The following is a 15,629-nucleotide window of genomic DNA, read 5'->3' on the forward strand; positions in this document are numbered from 1 at the left end:
GTGCCTAGGGTTAAAATTTCGTGGGGCATGCGGGAAGCTGGAGGGCACCCTGGCGGCGAAGGCGAAGCCGGGTCGTCTTCCCGCGGCCGGGCAGCAGGGGGCCCCCCCGCTTCCCGCTCCGGGTTCCAGGCTCCCCCGCTCCGGGCGCCTCCAGGACGCTCCTTGCCCAAGGTCAAACTCCGCAGCCGCGTGCGTGTGTGTGGCGGCCGCGGCCGGGTGGCCCGGCTGGCGGGGCGGACGGACGCTGGGAAGGAGCGGAGCCGCCCTGGGTTGGCCGGTGGCTAGGTCTTGTGCTCACAATGGGGATGAAGAGTAGGGGAAACGTCAACCGGGGAGGCAGCGCCGCGCCCGGGCGAGCCGGAGAGCGCGCAGCTGCTGCGGAGCGGGTCGGACGCAGAAGCGGAGAGCAGCCGGAGGGCGCCCCGCCCCAACCAAGGTGCGGGGGGCCCCCGCGAACACCGAGGCCTCCGCCCGTCACCTCTGCCTGTCACCTCGGGCCGCCACCACCACCACCACCGTCTCCTCCCCTTGCTCAGGTCCACTCGGTCCCTCCCCTGGGCCGCCCAGAAGCACCAAGGTGGCGGGAGCCTATAAAAGCCGGACGGTGCGACCCGCGACACACGCGGCGGGACCGCTAGACGGACGACAACTTCGGCTCTGCCCCAATCGCCGGCGCGACCATGTCTCACCACTGGGGATACGGCAAGCACAACGGTGAGTGGCGGAGGCCGCGCGCTCCGGGCCGCACGCTCCCGGTCTCGGCTCCGGCACCTGCCCCGCTCGCTCCCCAAATTCCCTCCCCGAGCGCAGCTTGGTGGCGGCGTGGGGCTGGGGGATCCCCGCTCCGGGATGTCCCTGGCGTCCGACTCAGATCGCTGTCGAGGATCTGATCTTAAACTCGCCCGGCCGCGCACAGGGGGCTGGGAGGGATAACCCAAGACCCGACGGCAGTCCCTACGGGGACCACAGCCGGTCACCCAAGGCCAACCTAAGCAGAATCGGGCCAGGGTGGTTACTAACATTTTAGCTGTAGGTCGCAGAAAGGTTAAGGGGAACTCCTTGTCCCCTTCGCACCAGTATCGGCTGCACTGGGGCTAAGATTCCCAGCGCACTTTGTTGTGGCATCTTCTGGGGCACGTTTGGATCTAATTGCTCTGGCTCCAGAGTTTTCCATTCATCCCTCAACGTCTAGCGTTAGAGGTTCGGTCGCAGATACCTAAGCCGTCTTCCAGATCAAAGGCCTTGGTCTATGAGGCCATCTGAGGGGAAAGGAAGGTGCACGGACCTGGCTTGCGGGGGTGTGGGCTCCCCAGCGAAGAGAATTCTGAAGGAGGTGTTTGAGCCTGAGTTTTGGTCTATACGGTCTTTACTGTCACCTAGTGTGGCAGCACAAGGTTCTCGGACCTGTTATAATATGTGCCAAACTCAGTCACAAGAGGATTTATATCCCCAGTCGGACCACTTTGTTGTCAGTAGTTCTGTCCAGTTTTAGTCACTGAATTTGAGTAAAAAGATCTCAAAATTGCTAAGGCTTGTCTGACAATGTTAAGAAACAGGTGTGTGTCGATTCTAATTTTCCGCGCTGGCCTTATGAGGCAGACTTGGAATATTATTACCTCATGTTACAAATAAAAAGAGAGAGGCATATTTTGTTTTCATAAATGTTAAGTTAGTAAGTTATCCCCTCCGAATTTGGAACTGAGCGGGCTGTGTTTAGAATCACCAGTGGCTTCCAGTGTCTCCTTTTCCACAGCGATGACCTCACAGCTGTCTTCTCATCTCCAGGACCAGAGAACTGGCACAAGGACTTCCCCATTGCCAACGGAGACCGGCAGTCCCCTGTGGACATTGACACGGCGACTGCCCAGCATGACCCTGCCCTCCAGCCTCTGCTCATATCTTATGATAAAGCTGCTTCAAAGAGCATTGTCAACAACGGCCACTCCTTTAACGTGGAGTTTGATGACTCCCAGGACTTTGCAGGTCAGTGTTTAGGGAAACACCAGGCTTTTTAGCCAATAGTTCTTTTCGTCTTAATGGAAGTTACGGGGACTCGGGCAGGAGCCCCCCCCACCACCACCAGTTTGTGTCCAAAAGCTAAGATGTCACTCTGATTTCTCTCAGAGGTCCTAGAAGCAGGCTAATTACTGTGAACTAACCTCGGGGACTGGTTTCTTCCTTGTCAGATTGTCAGATATGTAGGGCATCCGGCAATGTGCCTGTGGGAAGTCGCAGAAAGCAAGTGAGGTCTTTGGCCATACAGAAACCAGGGAAATCTTGAAACTTGTAAACTCCAGACAGGGTTTCTCTGTACAGCTCTGGCTGTCCTGGAACTCACTCTGTAGACCAGGCTGGCCTCGAACTCAGAAATCCGCTGGCCTGTGCCTCCCAAGCGCTGGGATTCAAGGCGTGCGCCACCACCGCCCGGCTGAAACTTGTAAACTTTTAAGATTCTCTTTAAAACATTTTGTCCTCCTGAATGAGAGCTATCCTTAATAGGTATGTCTTAATGTGTACTGCCATCAAGTCAGCAGTGCAGAGAACGGTTATAATCTGAAGATTTAAAAGGTTGAAGTTCTCGGTAAGCATTGTGTGCGTGTTTTTGTCAGTGCTGACATAGTGTGAATATAGAAAGATAACAGTATCTCGTTCAAGAATTTATTCCACAAGTGAAGACTTTCCAGAGTTGTTTGGATATGCTTAGGGAGTTACTGAAAAAAAAATCCAATTGCCATAATTGATTTGTAATAGGGCCTATTGACAGGGTGCTGGTGAATGCTTGCTTCTTTATTTAGAAAAAGGAGACCCTGTCCCATTTAGACACAGTGGCTGCCTTTACGGCTTGCTGGTTGAGTTAATTACCAGTGTCCTATTTTCCTGAATGTTTTCCTTTGAAGGTCACTGAAGGAAATGGGGCTGTAAACACATTGTTTGCTGGTGGTTCGGAGTAAGGAGTGTTTTAGAGGAAAGGACAAAGACAGAGGAAACAAGCTACTATTGCTGTCAGAGCTGGAGCTAATGACCATGCTAAATAACAGCAGGCTTTAGAAGGTGTAATTAAAGTGTTATAATCAGGTTGGCCACTATAGTTCAATAGCTGCAGAGAAATCTCAAATACCTCAGTCAGGATTAACAGTTGAAGGAAGGTGGGTTTTAGGAAAAGACCTTCTGCAAAGAAGAGAGGGAACTCAAAAAGAAGAAGAAAAAAATCTTTTCTCAGTGCACGGAGGTTCAGAGCCTGACAAGTCATTCAGGGTTGGTCAGTTTGAAGGACGAGGGTGGCTGATTGGTCCAGAACTGTGTGTGACGCTCTAGAACTTGTTGAGCCTGTCCATCAGCAGAGGCCTGCTGGTGGGAGACTGAAATCTTACAGAGCCTCTGTTTTAAGCAGCCAGGTTTTTTGTCTCAAGTGATGAGGGTGCCGAAGAGGTGGGCTATGCTGGAAATTCGCCACGGCCCTCCTTTCTGCCTAACAGGGAGCCTTTCTCACTCCTGTCTGTCCTCAATCACTATTATCAGTTCGTGCTTCCTAGACTAAGGGTCACGAGGGCAGGTGAGCTTTCTTCCTTTCCCGTATCATCAGAATCCACCATGAATCTCAAAGAGAAGAATATAGACATGTAGGCTCTGACTGTAACCTTGATACCATCAAAAAGAAATTGTTCAAGGGACTATGGGCCCTTGATTTGAGATCCAAAAGAAATGGAAATGGATTGGGGTAAGAATTCTCTGAAGGAGAGTCTGAGGTCCTAGCACGGGAGACAGACAACACGGGCCTGGGGGTGGTTTGAAGAGAGGAATGCCCGGCTCAGCAGGCACAAGTCAGGGTTTCAGAGCATTTGGAGATTAGGGAAAAGGAGATGGTTTCAAAGCTGGAGCCTGCAGCTAAGCCATTGAATTTCCAGGCAGGGAAAGGGGTGGGGAGCAGGATGTGTGGTTGCCAATATTGTTTTGACTTCAACTCCCTTCCATGGTGGGGAAATCCTGGAAAGTCTGTTAGCTAGAGATTCACAGACAATGTCCTCAGCTGGGTGTCTATCAACATCTGTGAGAAGGAAAGGCTGTCACTTGGTACTTGTAAAAGTGATGTGGAATTGAGGAAGCATGGAGGAGGCTTAGTAACCGACATGATGCTTCAGTAAAGGCTTTGCAGAGCAAATAAGGTTCATTCAGATAAATAAAGGGTTTGGGTGTTTTGGAAGAGACTCCAGCAAAGGGCTTTAGGAAACTCCAGGGGATTGAAGAGAGCACAGGATGTGTGGCTTTGTGCCCTAGATAGCAACAGATCTAGGGAAAACAAGGGTCAGCAAAGATTAGAGTTCTCCTTTGCCCATGAAAGACTCCTTTGTAATTTGGCCAGTATCTCCTATCTCCTTCAGTTACTTTGGTTAAACAAGAATCTAGACTGCATTCAAATATTGATATAAAAGGAAAACCCACTTACAGAACATGTTAAATAGTAATGTGTCACATGGAAATGTGCTACATAGATTTTCTTTTTAAAAGAGTCTTAGATTCTCAAAGGCTTAACGAATGGAAGTAATACTGTAGTCAGCTCACAACATGAAGAAAAGGAAGGAAGGAATGAAGGGGGGAGGAAGGGAAGAAGGAAGGAAGGAAAGAAGGAAGGAAGGAAGGAAGGAAGGGAGAGAGGGAGGGAGGAAGGAAGGAAAGAAGCAAAGGGAGGAAGGAAGGGAGGGAGGGAAGAAGGAAGAAGGGAAGGAAGGAGGGAGGGAGGAAGGAAGAAGGGAGAGAGAGAGAGAGAGAGAGAGAGAGAGAGAGAGAGAGAGAGAGAGAGAGAGAGAGAATCACTCGCTGAGGCTGCCCTCAGCACTACCTTCTAACTAGCAGCTCTTTAAAAAGAGAATACAAGTAAGACTCTTCAGATGATGAGTATTATCAATCTTTAGTTGTATGTACCATGTTTTTTTAAAAAGCCAATGTCATTTTTCTTTATATTTAAAGTCTAAAAATAATTTATTTTGTTTACTTGATATTTTATTTCAAAAGTTAATATTTTAACAATGCTTTATTGAGTTATTTTTGTTCATTTGCTTTAGCATTTTTAGAGTTTTTCAAATTTTTTATTTTCTGCATTTAAATGCGTCAGTCATTTACACCCCCTCTTACCCCCCAACCCCCACTCCCCACCCCAGCACTGAGATCTCAGCCTTCTAGAATTTATCTTGAAGTCAGGCCTTGCAATGTGCTCTGAATGTTATCTTACACCCAGGCTTAAGTACCTGGTATCAGAAACTGAGCTAGCTGGGTTTGGTGTCTACTTGGAGGTCATTCTTTTAAAGCATAGAATTAATAAGTTTTAGACTGACGCTCACACTAAAATTGCCAACATTCCTTTAAAGCCAATAATCTTAAATTAATGAAAAATTGCTAATACGTTCTTTAAAAAAGTATTATTAAGAAATAACCTTCTCTGGTTGAGATGTTTTCTTGCCAGCTTTTTCTGGTACAAAAAGAGTCAAAGCATTAACCATTTCTAACTTATTAACTCTTGATAAGTTTAAAACTCTCTGCTTTATTGCAACGTTAGGGAGGAATAAATGAGAGCAATGTCAGAATTCTTGAGTCAGCACCCACATCATGTTCATTTCGGTTAACTCTCCTTTTAAAAACAGAAACAGTATTTATTTGTTTATGGTACTTCAAGAAGAAAGAAAGAAGCTAAGCCCTGTTTGCCTTTGAAGCCGACCATTGTCTGTGGAACATAATGGGTCTTTGTACCTGGGTTCTGTTGAACTTTCCTAGGACTTACATGTGGAGCTCTAAATTTACCGTCCCACAAGTGATCATAAGCAACCCCGATGCAGGGCTTCCATGCACGTAGCTACTAATGTCAGAATAATTATTAATACGTAGGACGATGACCAGAGTTTCCTAAACACTACGAGCAGTGAAACTTACTCTTAAAAAGTGTCTGTTTAAACCTCTGCAGTACCTGAAGAAGTCAAACTAAAACTGTTGGACACTTTTGATTTTTAACTGGTTAGAAGAAATGGAACCTGAGCAACCCCTCCCAAGATTTGTTTGCATGACTATTGTCCTAGGATTATTTGCTGCTGTCAATGCAAAAGTATGAAAAATCTAATCAATGGTAAGATTGTAACCATGAATTTTAGAATTCCAGAGTATTTGTGTAGAAAATGTTTCAGCTATTCACGTTTAAATCTTATCTGCGGAAAGTGTCCACTTGTCTGGAAGGAAGTTGCTGAAATGTTTGTTTATGAGCAACACATTGGAGGGTGTTTACTTGTAATTTGGGATTAAAGGAGACTACTTATTCCAACGGTTTTTAGCTTTGTTGTTCAAATAGATCTTTATTATCAAATAGTGACTAAGAAGAAAAATAGTGAAAAATAGTACATTTTCAATGATTTTATATGGGTGTCTAATATGTTTCGGTAGTATAAAATCTCCTATCATAACAAAAATACTGTTTAATAATTTTTTTAAGTCCAGTATAAGAAGACATTATTATATAGTGTTATGGTATTTATGTTGCGTATAACTGATGACAGATTATAAAGATTAAAACTGGGACAACTTTTGGTATGAAATTTAAATTAAAATTTGAAAGTCCCCTTCCTCTATCTGCCACCTGGTGGAACATGTTTCCATGGCACACTGAGAGCACAGACTCTGCCTAACGCCTGCCCCGCTACCAAGGCCTGGCTCTTAACAGAGAATAAGCACACAGCCAGTAGTTTCTACTACATGGAAAAAATATTTTTGCATGAGAAAAACTTATATCATTATAAACCAAGACAATTTTAAAAATGATATATAGTAATCAGAATAAATTAATGTATTTTGTATGATAGTGTAAGCTATATTTAATCAAAGTGTTGTAATTTTTATTTCCTAGACAAAGTAATACATGTGTTCCATCTATCGGAGATAAAACAACTGTATGATTATAACGGTGTTTTCCCAGCATGAAATCAAGTCCGTCCTCACAATTTTCTGAAACCTGAATGGCTGCTGTCTGTAGCAATTCAGTTCTAGAGATTTAATAACTTTTTTTTTCTAATTGCAATGGACTTCTAACCTGCATAGCAACAGTTGTATTTTACTGTGAGCTAAAACAACTGCCTAGTGTTAAAGATGACCACTGGGTATGTTTGATCCTTGAGTTGTTTCTTTGGGTGTTCACAAAGCCTTTCAAAGTAAAGGTGTCTGCGGGCTCAAACATATTTGTAGTGACGCTATCCCCTAAAACAACTGAAAGATGATGGGATTCCAAGGTCTGAAAGGAAGGAAAAAGAACTAGTGGGAATGTTTATTCACTTTACCACGTGAGATGGTAGCTTGATTCTCTCGGGGGGGGGGGGGGGGGGGGGTGAGGAGCTGATTCTCTTACACTGGCGATGCCTTGAGTAGATTCACTGAGCTGGGCTGTCCGTTGGCTGAGCTGAGAACTCTATATCTGACCTTTTCTGTTTATGATCCGTCAATTGTCAACTGGTTGTGAGCTTTGAGGAAGCAATGTACAGAATTTTTTTCCCTAGTACTAAGTTGCTTTGCAAAGATGATTTCATTGTCACGCAGGTATTATTAAGAAAAGTGTTCTTTCATTTCTGAGAAAACAAACAAACAAAAAACCAAATAAGCTAGCCTAGAAGGCTGGGCTTCATTTTTTTTTTTCTTGCTGACTCATCAGATAGATAACATAGTAGCATCTGTGATTTAAGGGACTTGATCTTAGCATAATATATACAAGTTCATATTTTTTTGCTTATGTGTAATACAGCACCATTTATGATTCATTCTTCCTGTTTTCTCCTGGCCTGTTGGAAGAGTCTGCAGCCAGTGATTGTATAGTAGCTATGGAAAGGCTACACGTCATATCTCAGCCAGTCAGTTTCCCCCTCTACTTTGAATAGATGAATAGGCCTTGCCACTGGCTAACCATATTTAAGTGAAATGAAGCAAATGATATTTGTTGTACAGGCTCTGTTCTATGTTTTACAAAGCCACCATGGAGTTAAGCTCATTATTTTATAGAATTATTGTCTAAGGACAAAAAAAAAAAATGTACCTAAAATAACAGATACTATAATCCCAGTCCTAGGAAAAGAAATTGATAGACTTGCTTTATTTTTGAAAACATTTGACTATATTGTTTAAATATCATAGATACATATAGAAGTAAAATAAACATTTTAGTAGTTCCTTCCATTATAATCCTCTTCCAAGACACACTGGTCAAGTACCTATGAATGGAGGAATTGAAGCACGTGGCTTCTATGATGAGTTATTGATTAAAGACTACCTGATTCCAAGAAAGAGAATCCAGGATACTTCCTGTGCTTCGAATTTTAGCTTGTGGGAGAAAACAAAGCAACTTGAACTGCACACACAGGTGACGGCGAGGGTACAGATGGTTACTAGTGAGATAACTGAATGGACCCATTTTATAGGTTAGGAAGGCCTACAGGCTTGAAACAAATTTTCAGGGGATAAAGCCAGTTAGCGTAATCATAAAATAATTAAATTTTATAATATTTTTAACTTTTCTGCCCAAATTCTGGCTTTTGAAGGGTAGGAAGTCAGGACCATCTTTGAGCCACATAGAAAACAGGCCCTTGGGTTCACAGATCGATCAGTCTACTAGTCCTTTCCCTAATTTGAAATTAGTGTAATTGTAAATCTCCCCTCTCTAGATCTTTACCTATAGGAGACATGGCATTACTAAGCCCAGCAATGATCAACAAGGCATCTGTTGTCCATCAGTTAGCACACAGGAAAATAAAACAGTTGAAATATCTTGGATCAGCACTCTATTAAATCTGTCTGGTTTTAATTTCTGTGTGTGTGTGTGTGTGTGTGTGTGTGTGTGTGTGTGGTATGAATACAGAGACATGACATGCATGCATTATAATTCTAGTGCTGAAAGAAGGACCCCTCAGTAGCTCCTACAGATTGATCCAATTTCATTTTCACTGGGGCTCGTCTGATGGCCAGGGCTCTGAGCACACCGTGGACAAAAACAAATATGCTGCAGAGGTAAGATCATTTCTTGTTGATTGGCAAAATCCTATTTAGCATTAATTTCCAAAGCTTTTTATAAGTCTGGCCCCTACTGAGTGAACAGACCCTTTGCAAAGGATCTTCCATTGGTTTCTTAGGTGTTTCATTATCATTCAGTGAAGGCTGTAAAAATAGCATTGAGTTTGTTTTTTTATAAATCCATAAGTAAAATCTGCCTTTTCTAAAAATTCTACATGTTCTTGTCTTAGCATTGCTTTTGAAGTGATAAGCTGCTGTAACCAGGATAATTAGAATTAAATCAAGTTTTGCTTAAAATTATCCACATTTTATCTGTGATAACCTTGAGCTGTAAAGAGAGTCATTAGGTAAGATCTGTTGGCTTTTATGCTATGAATCATTTACTGTGGTTTTGTCTCCCGTGGCTTTAGCTTCACTTGGTTCACTGGAACACCAAATATGGGGACTTTGGAAAAGCTGTGCAGCAACCCGATGGCTTGGCTGTTTTGGGTGTTTTTTTGAAGGTTAGTTAATAGTCCAATCCCTTGCTTTTTTCTAAGTTTAAGCTGATTGACTAGACTGAATGTTTATAACAGGGAGAACATTCTACAAAAATCCAAGGAGATGCTTCCGGTGCTAAAGTATTTTCAGGTTTAATTCTCCCTCCATCACTCCACACCTTCGTTATGAATAGCCGAGAGACATTTTGGGATGTGTCACTTAGAAACCAGTTAGATATTAATGCGAAGAACAGACAAAATTTAACTGAAGATGGCTAATAGGGTATAATTTGTTTAAATTGAACCTTAAGTGAAGGTTACTATTCTGTCTTTTGGGGACAGACAATGCTAGATTGAGATCAAATTCTGATGAGGGTGGTTCTAGGTGGTTCCATGTTGGCGACTTTCAGGAACTGTAGGATCTCAGAGTTGAACCGCCCCTAGCAAGTCGGAAAGGGGAGTGTGGAACACTGTGGATGGATATTTATGAGTGTCCCATGCTGAAGTGGAAGCTGCGGGGGTTCCTTACCTCACCCAGAGGCAGCAGTCAGAGAAACATGATAAAAGTGCTCGGGGTGTAATCCTGAGAAGTTGCTAGTGTGAAACTTTACAGCACTGAGGACATGGTAGCCGATGATTGAAAAGAAACAGGAATCAAGAGACTACTAGAAAGACTTGAGGGCCGTGGGGGATGGGGGGAACAGGAAGAGAGAGTGTGTGTAGGAAGATAGGCAAGAGTGTGAGTTTAAGGTGTCCACTGAAGTAAGACCTTGTTCTTTCAGCTTGGTGGTTGGAGTATTTCCTCCAACCTAAAGCAAGCTAATTCAGGGAAGTAAGTTACAGAAACGGAAGCTGAGGTGGGTGAAAGATTCAGTGACTGCTGCCAAAACACGTGTTGTCAGTGTTTACAAGACACTAATGTCTAAGGGGTAGATTTTACTTGTTGTTGTTCTTCTTCTTCTTTGAACACAAATCAAAATTGTTGTAGTGCCAATTGACTCATAAGGCCTTATAACCCCTGCATTTCTGCAGATTGGACCTGCCTCAAAAGGCCTTCAGAAAATCCTTGAAGCACTGCATTCCATTAAAACAAAGGTAAGTCTTTTCATACTCTGGATTTTAAAAACTTCCTATGATCAGAATGAATAGTCTTGTTGATGACATGGTGTTTAGATGAATAGTCCACTGAAGGTAAGTAAATAATTGCTTATATGTAATGATCTTTTTCTTTCTGCAAAAGTAGATTCTAATTCTGGTAAATAATGATTTGTAATGACTTGCTATTGGAAGCATACATATGCAAGAACCAGAGAAATCCTTTGAAAAGTTCCTCCAAAAGCCAGAAAAATCCTCTGAACAAAGCACCCAGTGATTCCTATAGAGAGAGCTTGTGAGGAGCATGCTATGCTATGATCACAGTGTTAATCCAAGGGATCCAGAGATGTGTGGGATGGACAAAGGCCTGCTCCGTGGAAATTCATATTCGGTGACCTGAGTTCATCCATTCTGTGCTGAAGTCCTCTGAGCCACAATGCTGTGCTGAGGTCTTTGGGCATCCACTTGAAATGACTGGTCATCTGGCAGGCTGGCTACACAAAGCTCATCTTCACACTGGCATACCACCCAGCTTATTAAATGTAAACCATTGTACCTATCCTTCCCGTCATTGAATCCCTTGTGGTAACCCTGATGATGCATCATCCATGTGGGCCTGTTCTCTCTCCTGATTGCTAATCACGTCTAGTCCCCTTTATTTATTCTCATCTTACATTGCTTCATTTCTCAGCGACCTTCTAAAGAAAACAGTGGTGTGAAATCTCACATTTCCTCCCACAGTTACTGCTTTGAAAGTGCAGTGTCCAGAGCTGAACACTATGTTTTAATTCTAATGGATCTGTGAAATATCATTGCAAAATTATCACCTTACTACCAAAAGATCCTGCATTTCTGTTATTGCAACCTAATTATATTTATCATTTTAGTGGTAACAATATAGCTTTAAATGCCAGATGTGATCAGGTAAGGGCCCTGAAAAACCTAAGGAATTGTTCTGATGCCCTCACTTGCCATTCTATGTTTCCAAGCAAAATGTCCAGTGCCAGTTCCCTTCATTTTGTTTGTCAGTAAACCTGAAACCTCCACACAAAAAGCCTTACAGGAAGAGCTGACTAGACCTGTGAATAATATAGTCTTTCCTCCTACAGCTCTGGTGCTGACCATTTTCTGTGCATTTGCTCTGCAGGGGAAGCGTGCAGCCTTTGCTAACTTCGATCCTTGTTCCCTTCTTCCTGGAAACTTGGACTACTGGACATACCCTGGCTCTCTGACCACTCCGCCCCTGCTGGAATGTGTGACCTGGATTGTGCTCAAGGAACCCATTACTGTCAGCAGTGAGCAGGTTGGTTTTCTAGGGAGGGTTCTCTGTTAGTGGAGGCAGAAAAGCTGCTCCTCCCAGGCAGGCCTGGGATTTAATCTCCCTGTTGTCTCACCCTGTGGCTGTTGTCACAGAGTGTTTGGCAGTTAGTGAAGATTTGCTGGTGGTATTAGCCGGCACCTTTGGCAGGGCTTAGATCGGTTGTTTGATCTGTGAAAATGTTGGTTATTGTGAGGATTATATGAGAATGATATTTGCGTATTAGCTTATTAGCTTATTCTTTTTTTAACAGCTAGGAGAGGAGGAAATAGAGTCTTTGAAAAACCGAGATTTCATATTGAAAGTTATATAGACGTCAGTGATAATTCCCAGGCTCCTGCTCACTAAGAGTTTAGTGTGATCTTGTGATTGGGAGATGCGCTTCTGAATCCTGACAGCATTACACCTGGCATTCCTTAGCATAAAGCCAAAATGTGGGAAATGGACATTTCTTGGGAATCCCAAAAGGCAGATCCTGGTAATATGAAAGAAAGCTTCAGCCAGTTTTGAAGTGACGGTTATTTGAGTGCCTGTGTAATTTAAACTTGGAATTTTTGGAATCATGAATGTTTGAGCCTGTGTAATATGCCAGAAAGGTCACATTGCCAGACTTTATTTCACCGTCTGGAATTTACTGATAGAAACGGTAAGCACAGGAAAATGGAAGTACACTCCGTGAAGTTGTTTGGGCTGGGAATGTAATTCCCTTCTGTGCTCTCTGTTAGAATATTAACGTTCATGATAAAAATAATTCACACATGTCCTTTGAGGTACTCAATCTACAACTAGAAACTCGCATGTAGTGTAAGCAACATGGGCCACAAAATGGTATTGTTTTCCTGGTATGTGGCTTGAAAATTAACTGGGAGTTTTAACAGTTGAACAAGCATCGTGAAGTAGCGTGAGGGAAGGATGAAATGTCACTTCTCGTTGTAGACGTGGTGCTTGAGATAGGGGGCCAAACATCAGCATTCCTTTCATGTCTCCACAGAGAACAACTTAGATATTTCGAAGTCTTCTATCAATAGCGGGCTTTGATAGGTAAATGTATTGCCCGCAGATACTCTAGTGCTAAATAACAGATAATTATGGACAATGAGTTTGCCCTTTACTCTAGAAAATGGTGTGAAACTACACAAATTAATTGCCTGTTTTGGCAAGACCCCATAGTAAGTGCATCTTTGCATATCGTGGTACACGGGATCTGCAGGTCTTGCGTACATACAGCTCAGAGCCACAGCTCTGGTTCCTCTTCTGAGACTCCTCCTGTTTCGTTTGCTTCTTGGCTCTGTTCAAATGTAGGTGATTGAAAAAAAAAAAGCTATTGAGCATCACATCCAGGCAAACCTACCTCTGAAACACCTTCCACTGAATTCCCAGGGAAAACAGAAGCCTTGTTTTAGAGATCAGAGATGCTCAACAGATCTTCCCATCATGCTGACTAGCCTGGTGCTCCTTGTTCATTTCTAAGTCAGGTTTTGGCAGGAAAGAATGTTAGCACGAAAGATTACAGCATATTGGAGTTACCAATTGTGATGTACTTTGTCTTCTCTGGGACAGAAAACGAAACTTTAATATGTATTTAAAACTTTACACTGCTTTACATGCCCTAGGTAGTTACAGATTTTTTTTCGTTCGATTTAAAAGGAAAGCAAGAAATACAAGCTCATGAAAAGTTTTATTTAAAGAAAGACCCCAGTGGCTTTGTCTATCGACTCTGTGTAAATAGATTTTTCATGTGGGGGCTGCATTTAGCTGTTTTCGGTTTTGTTTTTAATTTTTTTTCTTTTCCTTTTTTGTCTGCCTCTGCCTCCCAAGTGCTGATCTCAAGGGTGTGCACCAGCAGCACCCGGAATTGGAGGCTGAATTTCAATCTAAAACATGCCACTTTAAGTATGTAATATTGTGAAACTGATTTTTTTTTTTAAATTACATGGTGTCTTTTAGATGTGTTGTTTCCGTGAACTGAACTTCAATGAGGAAGGGGATCCTGAAGAACTGATGGTGGACAACTGGCGCCCAGCTCAGCCGCTGAAGAATAGAAAGATCAAAGCGTCCTTTAAATAAAATGGCCCTGCAGCTGGGGTCCAAACGACACAAGTGTGGCTGCCTCTCTGTAGCTAAGCACAGTTCTGCCTTGGTGATTCGGATCCCGACTTTGCGTTGTATTTTAGGCCTTTTACCTCTCACCCATCGTACTTACAAATAAAATGTGAAAAGCAAGACCCAGGTGTCTCATGTGGTGGCAGCACAGTGGCAGGCTGGTGGTTGACTTAGGGCATCTTTTCTCAGCCTTGGCAATGGAACATAAAGAACAGACATGGCCTCTTGCTCCTCTTCACAGCCATAGGATCAGGCTCAGGCCTGTTTGTTAAAATGCTATTTTTAAAACCATATGAAAGCAGAATGATTGATTACAAGTCCACATCATGAGACAAACAGGTAATTTAGGAAAATCAGGTAAAACAGTCATACTTTTATGATTATAAATTAGATGAATGTTCACTCTTCCAAGATCTTATATTAAAGAAAAACTTTTAAGAAGCTTATATATTTGTAGCCAAGTTATTCTTAAATACGAAGAACTATGTTGCAACTTAGTGACTTTTGATTTCTAGACGTGTAAATGAAGATGTAAAAATTGATATAGTTGTGATACAGAGTATATTTCCCTTCAGATAACATACCATAATGCAATGGATAATGTATTTTAGATATATTCTCTAATAAAATTCAGAACTCTATTCTGGGTGCCTTTATTGTCTATGCCACAGGGACAGAAATGGGCGAACAAACGCCTGCCTACAGGGTTCATGTCAATTCATTATTGAAAGTCAGCCATTCCAACAGGCTTACAACTGAAGCAAATCCCTTCGGCCGTGGTGCTTTCTGAGCCCTGGTGTGATCCCATAAGATTCCTGTGAAGCTCACCCAGAAAGAGAGTCAGGAGTGATGGGGCTACACAAGGAGAGACTTCTTCCCCCAAATGCTCCTCCATAACCTTTCCCCTTGTCACACGCCCAAAGTCAGGGGAGAGCGATCAACTAGCCATAGACCCAAAAATCTCTGCAACCGTGAGCCAAGAAAAGTGTCCTTTTAAAGTTGCACGTCAGACATTTTGTTATATATAAGGCTGATAACCAGACATCTTCATTGCTGTTTAGCAAGTAGGATGTTTGTTTTATAGGATGAAACAAAGATGAGCTGATGGATCTTTCTGAAACGGAAAGATCCATTTTCCACGCATAGAAACTACACGATTTCCTTTCTATGCCCTGTCATGCTGGCTTCAGGCTGCAAATTGCTCCTCCTGCCCACCATTAAGGGATATTTTGTAGAACCTCAGGGTGTGACATCAATAAGTAAGGACTTATTACCTCGGACATTAGAGAAGACTGTAGGAAGGATTAGGAGTGAAAAGCATTCTTCCTGACAGAGGTGCAAGGTTACGTATGACAAATATTTTACACAGTCTTAAGTAGCCTTTCACACTCTAGGCAAAGCCAGAGACGCTGAGAGTTTCCCATTCATTTCTGTCTTTGGGAGAAAGGAAGGTTGCTTCCTGGACAAGTTATGGATCCCAGTTCTTAGCACATGGTTCTGGCTTGTTTGACAGAAAACATTGCCTTCCAAGTAAACGACTGTCTAGCCTTTCTTTCTCCAGTCACTGGATCTCTCTTCATCTCCCACATCACTAGCTCCTAAAATCT

General features: G+C 42.9%; 2 protein-coding genes across 2 annotated transcripts; both read left to right on the top strand.

Moving 5' to 3' along the window:
• The first annotated feature begins 191 nt into the window (after positions 1 to 191).
• Positions 192 to 14,658, top strand: Ca2 (carbonic anhydrase 2). Its single transcript, XM_031376368.1, has 7 exons — positions 192 to 714; positions 1,786 to 1,983; positions 8,906 to 9,024; positions 9,438 to 9,530; positions 10,539 to 10,601; positions 11,749 to 11,904; positions 13,867 to 14,658. The coding sequence occupies exons 1-7, from the start codon at positions 681 to 683 to the stop codon at positions 13,984 to 13,986; spliced, it is 783 nt and encodes a 260-aa protein (XP_031232228.1). The 5' UTR covers positions 192 to 680; the 3' UTR covers positions 13,987 to 14,658.
• Positions 286 to 673, top strand: LOC116094961 (CASP-like protein 4A2). The gene has a single exon (XM_031376369.1). It carries the CDS (start codon positions 300 to 302, stop codon positions 636 to 638), a length of 339 nt encoding a protein of 112 aa, XP_031232229.1. The 5' UTR covers positions 286 to 299; the 3' UTR covers positions 639 to 673.
• Positions 14,659 to 15,629: the final 971 nt, after the last annotated feature.

Source organism: Mastomys coucha, unplaced genomic scaffold, assembly GCF_008632895.1.
Source record: "Mastomys coucha isolate ucsf_1 unplaced genomic scaffold, UCSF_Mcou_1 pScaffold17, whole genome shotgun sequence".
NCBI classification, from domain to species: Eukaryota; Metazoa; Chordata; class Mammalia; order Rodentia; family Muridae; genus Mastomys; species Mastomys coucha.

Coding starts and splice junctions, on each gene's coding strand:
- LOC116094961 (XM_031376369.1), top strand. CDS start 300: ATGGGGATGAAGAGTAGGGGAAACGTCAACCGGGGAGGCAGCGCCGCG.
- Ca2 (XM_031376368.1), top strand. CDS start 681: ATGTCTCACCACTGGGGATACGGCAAGCACAACG. Junction 9,025..9,437: donor AAAACAAATATGCTGCAGAG/GTAAGATCATTT, acceptor CCGTGGCTTTAG/CTTCACTTGGTTCACTGGAA. Junction 11,905..13,866: donor TTACTGTCAGCAGTGAGCAG/GTTGGTTTTCTA, acceptor GGTGTCTTTTAG/ATGTGTTGTTTCCGTGAACT.